This window comes from Acipenser ruthenus, chromosome 17 (assembly GCF_902713425.1).
Source record: "Acipenser ruthenus chromosome 17, fAciRut3.2 maternal haplotype, whole genome shotgun sequence".
NCBI classification, from domain to species: domain Eukaryota; kingdom Metazoa; phylum Chordata; class Actinopteri; order Acipenseriformes; family Acipenseridae; genus Acipenser; species Acipenser ruthenus.
This window is the reverse complement of record NC_081205.1, coordinates 24,682,908-24,697,199: the sequence shown is the minus strand read 5'-3', so window position 1 is coordinate 24,697,199 and position 14,292 is coordinate 24,682,908. Positions and strand designations below refer to the sequence as shown.

Sequence of the window (14,292 nt, the reverse complement as noted above, 5' to 3'; positions counted from 1 at the left end):
GATGTAAATGCAATGTTAGTATTGCTTTGCAAATAATTGTTCTTCAATTGTCTGGATAACTGCCATACTTAAATAATTACACTGCCAAGTGTAATAAAAAATTCCATATTGTTTGTGTTAAATGATTTTTGAGATCAAAAGTTAATTCTACGTAAAATTCAAATGTTGGAAGTATTGTTCAAATATATGGTTTTTTTTTGTTTTTCTTTAATAAGGTTTATGTTTGGCATCTATAGATATTTCTGGCATGAAAAATCATCATTCATAACAATTTAAAATACATCTCAGGACCCTTCAAAGGAAGAATGTCTAACTATTCTAGAAATTAAGCAGGATGTGCCCATTTTTGCCAAAACCACCATAGTTGTGAAAAAAAGCTTTAAATTGCCTCAGGCAAACAGTATAAAAAGCATGTTTTACAGCTGCTCTTCTGAACAAGGCATTTCATTTAATTTTGCAACCTGGTACATCTGTAAAGTCTTGCCTCAGAAACAACCTTAGTAAATTCAATCTATCCTAATTGTCAAATAACCTCAGGGCAGACGGTCCCGAGTACATCTCTGGGCCATGAAAATCCTTCAAATTAGCCTGCTGCATCTATCCATTCCCACGTAAAGGTAAAAATCCACACTAGGCAAATGTTGTAAACCTCTGCCCTAATAAGTACCAGACAGACTTGTCCAATGCTGTAGTTTAAGAAACTGTTGTAGCTTGTGCATTGTCAGTTAATAATTCATATGTCAAGATCAAGGAAACGTATGTTGAAATTTATTATGAAAAATATATGTCAAAGAATGGATGGGGTGTGTAATACTGCACTGTTAGTTCTCCTCGATTTCAATTGGCTTGTTTTTGCAAGGGTACAGCAGATACATGACTAGACAGAGTGGGACAGTCTGGGTGGGAACACGAAGGCCCAAGGCATTGTTTATATTAGACAGGTTATGATGAACTGGGCCCGGATTGCTAGTAATCACAAGAAAGATTACATTTGTTATGGGAATAATAAATTGTTAGTTTGTCTCGTGCCACAGACAGAATTAGACAGAGAATATCAAGCCATATTTGTTAGGCTTTATACAGTAGTTGCCTTAAGTACAATTCAATTCAAATGTCTTTTTTATATTATACCTGGGGTATAATTCAACATTAACAAAACATGGGGTTGTGATTACCATGAGATAATCACACCCTTACAGACATTATGAGGCACGACATGAAACGTTTTTTAAATAAAAAAAAACATAGTTTTATAATATTATTACTAATGTGTAAATGTGTCTTGATGCTGATGAGAAAGTAGTTATTTAAAAAAAAAAAAAAGACATCGTAATACAGTTTACCTTCTTGCTAGCACTGTGGTGGAAAAACTCAGAGAACAGAAATGTTACCATTTACTTTCAGTCTTCCACATCATACAGATCATACAGGACCAATGGAAATAATATCAGAGCATAAAACAGTTGAGAGCAGCTATTTCTAAATCTAGAAAAAAAACTAGCTATAGCCTTTACTGTTTTTTCAGAGATCTAAATGCTAGTTACTGTCCAATAAATGTTAGAGATTGCATCAGAAATTTAATTCACTTTGCTAGTGAATGCATTTGGAAAAAAGCCATACATGCCGTGGCACACTGCCTTGTCTGCATGCAGCAAGCAAAGAAAACAAAGCAAGGACAAATACATTTGATATATGATTATTCATCATTTTTATTTGGGTGATGCATAAGATGCACCACAAGTAAAGGGCTTCAGCAAGGTAATGCATGTTTGTAATGCGGCAAGGCAAGGGGCTCATACATTCAACTCTTACTGGGTTGTCCTACTGCTTCCATCTTCTCAACAGATGTAATAACCCACAACAATGCAATCCACAGGTCCTACACTGCAGCGTCTGTACTGTCAGAGAAAAAAAAATACCAAGCTTGTATTCTAAGTGAAGGCAATGGTGTGGCCCAGTTAGTCGTGCGAAGCAAGTGGGAAGATCAATCTACAGTCAGTAGCATGTAGGAAAATAGATTCACGCCTTCCCTACAATCATTAATGTTTTGACTTATAAAAGTTGACTACACTATGGTGCAGCTGCCCAGTAATTTTGCAGTTGAATGTGCTTTTCCTATGATTTTAATGCATGACTCATTTTTACTGTATGTAGAGTAGGTGGGGCCAGCAGAGTTGAAAGGTCAGAAATCCAACTGTAAACCACCAGTCTGGAACAGTAGGGGAGAATTCCATCATTAGGTATACACTTACAGTACTGTATTATTATATCATCTACCATATTAAGGCATATTCAGGTTTGCTTTGCAACTTTATGCAATGCTTAAACTCACTGTGAATTTTAATATACCGCGTTCATATTCATTTATGCATAAACTTACTCTGGCATCACTAATACATACTGTACGTACGGCACATACTGTTACAGTTACAGGCTTTGTTTTAAGCAGTAGTGGTTTCCATGGAGGTGGTTACTGGTCATTATTGACTGGCTTGAATAGTTAATAGCTTGAGACAAAGTTGAGGCTGGTTTTCTCCCAAGGTTTTTAGTGGCTGCTGAAGACTGCTGTGCCGACCATTATTGTGATGTTTGCTTTACAGCATTTGTACTGCACTCATATTCACAGATTTGTGACACTAAGGGACAGCTGATTTTATTGTGCTATTGTCTCATGTTTCTCAGCATATACAGTGTGTATGTGTGTGTGTGTGTGTATATATATATATATATATATATATATATATATATATATATATATATATATATATAGTACATGCATTACATGCATAAAGTACATACATAGTCATAAAGAGATTGAAAAATATATTTTTGTAAAAATATTTGTCAACTGAAATATCTGCATTTTTGTTTTGCATTCTTCCACTGGCAGAAAAGTCGTCTTTCTTTTTGTGTGTAGAATGACTTGTCTCAGACAAGTCATTAAGGCTTATGGACCAATTTTGTGTGCATGTTTTCCAGACATTGGCATATAATATTGTATACACAAATCTAGTAACTAGAGATGTTCAGGATTCAAAACAGGCAGGATCAAAATTTTGACACATGTCAGCTTTGATTATTTTTGCTGCAGGTTCAATATGTGAAGTAGAATAAACTTTAATACCATACCAGTTGAAATAGCCTTAACAGGGTAGACATTAGTGAGAGGCTAGTCAGATTTCAACAAAATAGATGTTACAGTATACTGAATTTTTGTATGGGACGAAGTAATTTATTTAACTTTCAAACATAAATTCATCCCCGCAGTTTGTTGTTGTTTGAATCACACATAACAGCATAGTTTGCAAATAATCTGTAAACTTTAGCCTGCGGCAAAAACAAACAGTTGAAAAGAAGCTCACAATTCGCCACAGTGTACAACGACAATAACCTGACAGCCTCCACGCAAAATTCTCTGTTAAGATAAATCACTTATTTAACTATATATAAACTTTAAATTGCTTCCACAACACATGTCAATTATTTTGAGAGAAGAGTTTTTATCCTCTTTTAAACCCCAAAGGCAAATCTTTGAAATGGTTTTAAAGTAGCTTACATAAAGGGGGGTGCTTTGACTTCAGTGGGCAGTAGCTCAAACTGTGCCAGTGCCTGATTATTATTCCTGGTTGACAGTGCCTAACAGAGTGAGGGGACAGCAGCACTGGAAAATTGAGCCTCTTCAATTATTTGTTCCTAAAGCAGGATTAGGCACACAAGGTCTAATTTTAATGAGGCAAAGTCAGTGGTGCGTTTCCCATATCGAAATCCCTATTGGTAGATAGGCACTATTACTTCAGACTTGCAATCCAGGGACCCATTAGCACTGAGACTGCTGACTTCAATCCTGCTTGGAACAGTGTGTGATGTGCGCGAAGACTTTCTCCTCTTCACCTGCAAGTCTTTCTGTGAACTTTAAGTCATTTTGTTTGGATAGGTTAATCAAAAAGGGCCAAATGCTAAACACTAATGGTAAGCGCTACCCTTGTGGTGTATATAGGTACTGTAGGTACTGATACTGCATGATTTACCTTGTTTGATTGTGATTTCCCGTACCATGCTTTCAATTTACTTTACAAGACTACACTATGCTTTACAGTGGTATACCAAATTACAACTTGTCAGCTTTATACAGTACTAGTATATTTAATATTCCCCTGGAATGAGTGATGATTCAAATAACATAACTTCATGTGTGTGCTCAATATGTTAAACTATATACAAGTCCTATTTTTTTTTAAGCTTTGTCATTATGTCAACCTTCAGTTTTTGGCAGCCTTTTTCTTCTCCTTTTCTTGCTCTTTTTACCTTAATGCTTTCTTTGGCACACGATAACTCACAATGTGTTGATGGAATGTAAGGCGTTGTGTTCTGGGGGTTTTGGTGCTCTTAACACCTATTGATTATTTTTTTTTGAGTGGTGCTGGCCCCAGGGCTCTGGCATTAAGTTACACAATTCTTCATCAATGTCAGCAAAGACACAGACATTTCAATAAAAAGACTAGTGCTATAGTAATAAAGCAAGAAGGTACTCACACACACACTTAGATCTGATGTGGTGACGTCAGGGGATACACACAATAGGCAGTAGTATCCCAGAGGAGCATCCATCCAAAGAGAGGATGCATTTCTGTTTTGATACATCACTGATGATGTGTTAAGCATGTCAGGATAAATATTGACCCGCAGTTAGTATTTTTATTGCTTTAATTATATTTCATGTATTTAAAAAAAAAAAAAAAAGATTAATTGTTATTTCATAGCTCACTTTTAATTGAATTGGGTCCCTAGATTAAAAGTAATACCATTATCAGAGAAAAGTTGTATTTTTTAATGGTTTAGCAACGTATAGGTATATGTTAAGGTGCTACTTATTAATGTTTTATAAATATATAATAAATGCTAATAACTATGTCATAGAGAGTTGATAAAGCCTTATAGATGGTTATAACCATGCAATAGCCATAGACAGAATTACGTTGAAACATCCCAAAGTACAATAGGTGGCTAAAAACTGCCCCCATTATAAAACTGTAATTCCGTCTATGGCTATCGCATGGTTATAAACAATATATAATGCTTTATTCACACTCTATAACATAGTTATTAAGCATACATTATTTATTTATTTATTTTATTTTTTTTATTTTTTTTTTTTAATTTAATCATTGCCAATCAGTTTTTATTATTTTCTCCCCAATTTGAAATGCCCAATTATTTTTAGGCTCAGCTCACCACTACCACCCCTGCGCTGACTCGGGAGGGGCGAAAATGAACACACGCTGTTCTCCGAAGCGTGTGCCGTCAGCCGCCCGCTTCTTTATACTCTGCAGACTCACCGTGCAGCCGCCTCAGAGCTACAGCGTCGGAGGACAACGCAGCTCTGGGCAGCTTACAGGCAAGCCCGCAGGCGCCCGGCCAGACTACAGGGGTCGCTGGTGCGCGGTGAGCCGAGGACACCCTGGCCGACCTAACCCTCCCTCCCCCCGGACGACGCTCGGCCAATTGAGCGCCGCCCCCTCGGAGCTCCCGTCCACGGTCGGCTGTGGAATAATACATTATATATTTTTAACACATTTAGAAAACAGTAATAAGCAGCACCTTAATAGAAAGTGTTACCAACATGGGTAAGTTATTTATTTATTAATTTTTTTTCACAGATGGAATTTATCATGAAAACCAACCGAACCTCACAACTTTGCTGGTTCAACCAATCTCAGCCTCTCTTGCCAAACAGCTTCTAATTGCTCCTGGGACAGGTGCCGACGTCAAGTGTATTCCGCTTGCAATGCCAGTAACCTCAGGTAACTCATTCTTTTGATAGCTCTGCGCTCCAAGAGTGGCTTGAATTTTTAAACACAGTCGGCCCGCACCACAGCTGCAGATGCTTGTACTGCAGTTAACATGTTTCATTGACTCCCTCCTAGAAGGTCTAAAGATCTCCTGCCTTTGTTCAGTTATGTTAGCCCCCAGAGCAGGGATTCGAAATGGAACCGGAATGATAAATGGAAAAAAACTGGCATTTTTCATGGAACAGAAGCAAAAAACGAAACAAAATTAATTACTTCTTTCAAATATATTGTAAATATGTAGAGCCCTGGAATTTTTTTTTATTATTAAGCTAAAAACATCACAAAGTTCAAAGGTGGAACAGAACGGAGAAAAACCATATTCATTCACATGACAAAAATGCTACAGTAGGTGCAGAATTTAGTGAGCAAATTAACATTATGATCTTGTTCAGAGGATTTGAAGAGAATGTGTCAAATAGATGTTTCTCTCATAATGTATTGCATATGGCACGGTTACAGTCCTGGTAATCTGAGACCCAAGGCCAATATGCCTCTCTATTTTCAGAGCGAAGGACTGTGCAACCTTAAGTGGTTCATTTTGTTGACAAAGATAACTTTGTTTTGTCAATAATATTGCAATATAGCTTATGGATGTTAAGGACAGTAGATATATATCTGTTGCAATAACAGGTATGTAATAATTGGTAATGGGACACATTTAATAGACAGAAGCCACAGGGTTTTTATGTAGCACATTACTTAGATGATGGCTCTGAAACATTAGATAATAAATGTGATTTATACCACATATACCAGACCATCTAAAAGGGTACCAATCATGACCACTATACAATGTTGCTTAATTGGTGTCTAAAACCACTTCGAAATATACAAGTAGTTTTTTTTTTAATGTATTATTTAAAGCTTATTCAAAATTACAGTCTCTCTTAATGTCTGATTAAGCCAAACTCTTTTCCTGAAAGTCCGTCGTCGTCCCCCCCCCACACATTTATAACCATATTGAATTGCATATTATACAGACAGTACTGGAACGATAAAAACCCAGACTTAAACATTGAACAATGTTTTGTTTTTTTCACCTTGGAATTAAATAATACATACTGTTTGCAGACTGTATAAGCTGCTATTATATTAACACAAGGTCCCAGAATTGCTTGATATTTGAGATGCAGGATTCGACTCCATCTGACACAAGGGTGAAACTGTAGATCAGTTTTTGAAAGTGTTATTTTAACATGAACAGTCAGTGTCACATTCTGGCAGACGGATTTGTACATCCACCTCCATTGCTAGAGATCTGCATCCCCAGGGGGGCATAATAATGGCCCAGCATGGTGAATGCTTTACAGCTCAAATATAGCAAACCCTTGAACAACAGTGGTTCTTCTGTTATAATAGAAAGACATCTGGTGTATGAACTCTTTAACTTTAATGAATGGTATTAAACTTTAATTCCTAATATTGACTGAAAAATCCCTCCATCTCTTTGTATCGTCACCCAGGAGACTCGGCTATTGCTGTACTGCAGTTGTTCAGCCATGATAGACAGTTAAGGAATTGGTTCATGACGGCTTAGCGACTAAAAGGAGGAAAATATGTTTATAAGTCAAATCCCCTGCTAAAGATCTAATAAAGCAGCTATGCTAGCAAGTTACGCTTCTATTCACTGTATTATTATACTATTATTTCTTTGCCGCTTACTTACTGGGTTTTAATTCATCATGAGAATGTATTTATTTCTGTAGGAAAGATGTTATGAAAAGATGAAGATGCAATAGTTTAATCCACCATACCATCTTAAGAGGACTTCTTTATTAAAGGAAAATGTATAGCAATTATCATTTACCATTCAAGGCAGTTTTATTTGTATGCACCTTTTATACTGCATAATATGCTCAACCAAACCATTACATACTGTGAAAAAATGTATAAGCGATTAGCAATTTCTTTATAAATGTTAGCCTTGGTCTAAAGAGAAAATGTACTTCAAAACACATATTTAAAAGATATATGCAGATGGCCTCCCATTTATCTCTGGTAACCTGTTATTATCAGAAGCTAGAAGTAATTTCACTGTACACCACAAGGATAAAAAAGAAAAAGTAATATGAAAGAGTGTAAAGCTAAAAATGACGTTGGCATTTCACCTCTATACCTGTTGCAAAATTGTACCTGGGCCAGGTCACAGGGTGTGACAGGGTGCTCGTGTCACGTGTGTGGGTAACCGCTGATATGGATGACAGAGAGACATGGGAGGTGGAGTTGAAGCGCCCCTGAGGCACGCAGGACTTATTCACAAAATAAAGTAAATAAACAAAGGGGTCATATGATGTTACCAGCCATGGTAACGCACAGAGGACACATACAGCAAGCTGTACAAAAGGCAAAATAAAACACAGTACAAAAACTTCAAATAAAATGTGCCACACAGGGCGAGCGCTAGCCTTATAAATGAGGCGTCCCGCTCCAGGAACCGGCTACACTACGTAATCCTCACTGTACATTACTTGGGATCACTATCCCCTAAACTAACCTACTTATGAGCTGCTATTCATATGATGACTCCTGCTGCTTCAGGAGTGGCTGGGCATTGCCTTCACAAGCACCGCTTGCAGTTTCAGGGTTGCGTAGCTGTTGTTCCTGCAGAGCGGACTCTCTCCTCCTGAGTATATGCAGCTCCCCTCTGTAGCAGTCGCCCCGAGCGATTTCCACCGGATGTTTTTAAACTGACAGACACTCGGTCGAGACCCGCCCACCTGCTGATTGAGGACCGGCACAGCCAATCATCCACTGCCCCTCCTCTCAACCAAACCCAGCAGGCAGCAAAGTCTCAATCAAGCGCCCGTCTGTAAAAAATCAATTAATCAAACAAATCAAATCCAAAAAGATACACAATAAACCCATTTCCACATATAAAATTACACCAACACTAATTTCCACCTGTGCAGGGCAATCACACAGTGTCATCTGGTTTCTCTGGGATCAGGAATATATATATATATATATATATATATATATATATATATATATATATATATATATATATATATATATATACCTTAATATTGGATCTCAGAAACACACAGAATGATTTCAAGCATCATACAAATTGATGAGTATGTTTTACGTTTTTTATACACTTTAACAAAATGCCTCAGTACTAAAAAAGAAAAAAAAGCTCATCCATAATCTGTGGTAATTCCCATTGAGTTATGGCAGACATGTCACTGAAGTACTTTAGCAAGACATCGGGGTGTCTATTCCTATTTAGCTAGTGCTGCTTTCCTGTCGTGTTGTAAGTGAGACTCTTCATTATTCTATCCTGGTGCTACACAATTACACAAACCTACAGGTTGCTCACTGCTGCAGTTCAGAGTCACTGAAACATGAACATGGACTCAGGGGCTACAAGGCCTTTGCGGGCAATATCAATCAATAAGACCAGAATATCATTGGCAAGAACAAGAAAGATATTGATCAGCTTTGGGAACTAGCAGTCCCGGTGCTATCTTTCTTCCAAGCAGCTCTGCCAATCTTTGAACTGTAGCCTGTTAAGTGAAATACAAGTCTCAAGTAATGTTCCATCAGTATGAGTCAACTGGGCTAGCTGGTAATCTGTATTACATTGATCAAATACAAGAATAACCACTACAGGGGCTCTGGATTAAACCCCCCCCCCCCCCAAATTTACATAGACTGATAGTGATTTCCATGCTTTTATTTATAGAATTGGCTACCTACATACAACCTCCCCCTACCTCCAATCTGTTTTTGTTGTCCACTTCTGGAATTACTGTAATGCCATACATTAATATGAAGAAAGATGTGACCTTTGAAATACCAGAGGTGGCAAAAATGAATGCATAGTAAACATCTTCTGTAAACAGACCATTATGCTACTATTTTATTGGATCCTGTTAGTGATTTGCTTTTTTTGCTGCGGGGGAAGGCAGCAGCAGGGCTGGTAGGTGACGTATTCACACACAGGGACATAAGTCTGATATACGCTCCTTGCAAAGGAGCTAGGTCTTTTGTACAGCAGTATCGGCGCTATGTTTTAGTGCGAGAGGTCCCGGGTTCGCGCCCGCCCTCCGCCTGTGTGTGGATTGCCTCGCCCTGTGTGATGCGCCTGCCTGCGTTAACCGAGATCCCTACAATACTGTTTCAAGAATAACTGTTTAAAAGGTTGTCTTTAGAAGAAAATTGGAACTTTGTTTTAGTGCATTTAAATGTGTATTTGATTTCTTTTCTTTCATAATCTTTGGTAAAAAATTAAGAATTTGAATTGCTATTTTAATAAAATGCTAGCATATGCTCTTCTTCGTGCGTACCAGTTGTCACTTTTGACAGAAAACTTTTTTTTTTTTAATCTTAATTTGAAACTGTTCTTAGATTTTAGCACAGAAATGGTCTGACCTGTTGTCAGGCATGATGAATGGGAATCCAAGTTGAAAGTAAAACTATGTATTTTCGGACTGAAAAAAATACACATAGACAGTTGTTATTACAAAGTACCCTTTAAGAATATGTTTCAAAGTTGTTTTGTGTTCTCCTATAATATCTGAACTGTTTACCACTTAACTTTATTACCTGGGGGATTTGTCAGTGGGTGGTGTTATCTTAACAAAGGCATTCAAGTTATATTGCTTTGCCGTATATTGACCTTTTTGTTGTTATTTAAAGGGGAAGTCTAATTTGTGCTCACTGAAAATCAATTCTACAGTATCTGGGTGCAATCACACGGTTAAATATAAAAACCTGTACTTGTTGATGATATTCGCAAAGCCTGATTGCTGTACTGCAGATATCTAGCACCTCATTTTCAGCAGGATTCGGTGAGGAGAGGTAAAGAGTCTCAAGGGCTGCACAAATGCTTGCACAAGCAGAAAATGTATAGTTAACCAGGGGAGCAGAATTTAGGTAAGATAAACACAATATGAATCTCAAATATTCTGCCTAGTAGTGTACTATTAGCCCCTTTTGTCTGTTGTGGTGCACACTCCTGGTCATGAGAACATGATTCATGTACAACAACATAATTCAGTGGTGGAAAGTCATGTTTTTCTTAGATTTTTACACAAAATCAACTATTAATTGTTATATGTTGACTAATTGGTTAAAGGTCTGTTGACAGATACTATAAAAAAAAAACAACATGCCTTTACTTGTATAATATTGAGAGGAATCATAAAAACATAAACCTGATGAGCAATATTTAGGAACCATGGTCATCATACATAGTTACAACCATAATTAATTTTGCAGCATGCCGAAATATTCCTCAACATTAATTTGTGGAGATTGGTATACCCTTTAAAACATATCGAGTAGCCATGCAATCTAAAAGTAAGATATTATCAACCATCAAGGGCTAAACAAGGTTCTTGTATGGGTGACCACCAAGGAAAGATCACCCATAAAAGCTGGTGGCCAGTGGGGGGCACCCAACCGATGGCCCAACATTGTCTTAACAAAACTCTAGTTCAATAAGTTTTAGTTCACAATTTGACATCTGTACCTGTAGCTGAGACTACCTTTAGGTAATTTATACAAACTACAAAGCTAACTCCATCATGGACTGGTTTCTGATAAAGTAGACGACACAGAAGGAAAATAAGAGTCCTCTTGATTTTTCTTGCCATATGTAAACGTCCCGTGAATCCAGAATGCTTCACAATGAAAAGAAGATTTAGATTTTACTGAGAAAATAATTTGTCCTTGCATGTAAATAAATACCTTTTTTTATTATTTAGTAGTCGGCAATTATTTTTTGTATATTCTCCCAATTTAGAATATCCAGTTATTTTTAGACACAGTTGACCGCTACCACCCCCATGCTGACTCGGGAGCGGCAATGCCGATCACACGCTGTCCTCCGAAGCGTGTGCCGTCAGCTGACCGCTTCTTTTCACACTGCAGACTCACCATGCAGCCACCTCAGAGCTACAGTGTCGGAGGACAATGCAGCTCTGGACAGCTTACAGGCAAGCCCGCTGGCTCCCGGCCAGACTACAGGGGTCTCTGGTGCGCGGTGAGCCGAGGACACCCTGACCTAAGCCCTCCCCCCTGGGCGGCAGTGGAATAGTCCCCTGTAAATTAAATATTTTATTCCGAAACCACAAGATTCAGACATGAGCAACATGCCCATACAGGGGGATGAATTTAAAACGATGTTTGTGACTATTTAATATAACTGATGAATGCTCTGGACACGTGTAATAAAAACCCTGCTCACAATCTTAAAAAAAAAAAAGATACATTTTCCAGCCGCTGCTTTTTAACTGTAATACTCTCTGGAATTTGTATTAAGTAGATTTTGATTGATTAACAAACTGATGTTGTCCCTTGACCAAATTAGTTTTCTGATGAGGAGAACATTCATTAAACCTGAAGCTTTAGCATGGTGAAGTGTGATTAGCTCCCTTTACTGTTCTAGTATAATACAAGGTGAAATGTATACAGGGGTTTGTTCAGTATGAATTTAAAGTAAGCTTTTTATTTGTCAACTGAAAAATCAGTTCTACAGGTACACGTGTCCTTAACATACGTCATCTATTTCAGACTACAGTCATTAAAATAAATAAAAACGTATGCCTATCAAAGCAAAGTACTTAATAATGACTCAGCATAATAGTAACCCAGCTGTGGTTTCAGTAATCGCTATGCATATCCATTTTATTATTGAGTTTAAATTATTTAAGAGTTTTGTTGTTGTCTCTGTTGTTAATTAAGTGGTGTACTTGCAGAGTATTTTGTGGCAACAGGTGTAAACATTATTTTAAGAGTGGAACATGTTGGTTTGTTTGCTTGAAAAGATGCAGAGCAAGTTCTCGCGTGAATTTTTGAAAAATAACACTCCACTTTAGACCGCTTGCCTCCAGGTTGTGTGTTGACATTTTTTATTTTATGGATGGAAATCAGCATGCTGTGAAGGAGGCTTTTTACTTCTACAGAGATCAAAGGCTTAGCTGTTGAACTACCCGATGGCAATCATGTCTTTAGTTCAACCAGTGCCAGCCAATTAATGTGTTTTTACTGGGTATAGATTATGTATAATTCAGATTTGTACTATAGTTCAGGTCCATAGTGGAAAACTATTGCCTGAGGAGCATATAAGTTCTTGCAAGTTATGCCGGGTAATTGTCCACTTTCTGACACTTTTTTTTTTTTAAATCAATGTTTGTTTTATGAAGCCTTGTTATAAAAGACAGTCAAGCTTTAACTTAAAATTCTGTTTCGTTCTGCCAAGAGTTTCATTTCCCATAAAGATTTGTTTCAATGCCTACAGAAACATTGATAATGACACCGTGGGAGAGTTCACAGTGAATGTAACCAATATTGAATAAAGGGAAAAAATAAGAACTGGTGGAGGAACTATATTGGTCTTTCCAGGATTTAGTGATATCATATGAATATATAGATAGTAATAGATACTGTAATGTGATAGCATATGTACCAAATCAGCCCATATTCCAACCAACTGGTAATGCTGCTTTGGGTGAACAGTGATAGAATAACCGTTTTATAGATAACACTGTTATTATAGAATTAAATTGCATTTTCCCTGTAAGCAGCAGATGTTTTGTGAGGGGAAAAAAAAAATACGGTATACGTTCATTTCTGAATCTTACTTACCATTTGTGTTTTTGTTTTACAGCGAAAAGGACTATAACACTGCATATCGAGTCAGACATAGAGTACAGGACCATACACAATGTAATTGGATACCTCAAAGGGATTACGAACCCAGGTAAGTTTTTCTCAGCTCGTCCCTAAATAAAACAGAATGGCCAGCGGGTCATTAAAGAAAAGAAAATCACCTCTTTAAAATCATAGTACTGTTGCTGTGTTCCTGTAGATACTATACCTGGTGGTTGTTACTGTAGATACTATACATTATGGTAGGGCAGCAGTGTGGAGTAGTGGTTGGGGCTCTGGACTCTTGACCGGAGGGTCGTGGGTTCAATCCCAGGCGGGAGACACTGCTGCTGTACCCTTGAGCAAAGTACTTTACCTAGATTGCTCCAGTAAAAACCCAACTGTATAAATGGGTAATTGTATGTAAAATTAATGTGTAAAAATATAAATAAATAAATAAATAATGTAATTGTACGTAAAAAATAATGTGATATTTTGTAACACTTGGATAAGGGCGTCTGCTAAGAAATAATAATAATAATAATAATAATAATAATAATAATAATAATAATAATAATTGAAGTTACACAGACTTAAAATGCCACATTAAATCACCCCAATGCAGTATATATGAATCAATTTGCTTAACATTTGAATGCCACCTCACTATTTAGTAGCAGTTCCTTCTGGAATTGTACACAAAACTTTATAGACAAAAGGGGTTTCATGTTTATTTGATTAGTGTAAGTAGTTATAAGGGAGCCATCTGAGATAGCCTTGAGCAGCTGGTGGGCATATCCTGGCAGAATGTCTTGCAATAAAAGGGGTCTGCTGACACACCTCG

The 14,292-nt window shown here is 37.3% G+C and overlaps 1 protein-coding gene across 4 annotated transcripts in view; it reads left to right on the top strand.

The window, feature by feature from the left end:
* Positions 1–14,292, top strand: part of LOC117423232 (inactive N-acetylated-alpha-linked acidic dipeptidase-like protein 2) — a 289,018-nt gene that overhangs the window by 195,939 nt on the left and 78,787 nt on the right. For 3 of the 4 annotated variants that reach the window (XM_058990195.1, XM_034038735.3, XM_034038736.3), the window contains 2 exons: positions 5,658–5,801; positions 13,468–13,560. In XM_058990195.1, coding sequence (XP_058846178.1) covers positions 5,658–5,801; positions 13,468–13,560 — 237 coding nt within the window. The remainder of the gene's footprint in view (positions 1–5,657; positions 5,802–13,467; positions 13,561–14,292) is intronic. The other variant, XM_058990196.1, reaches the window with a different exon arrangement.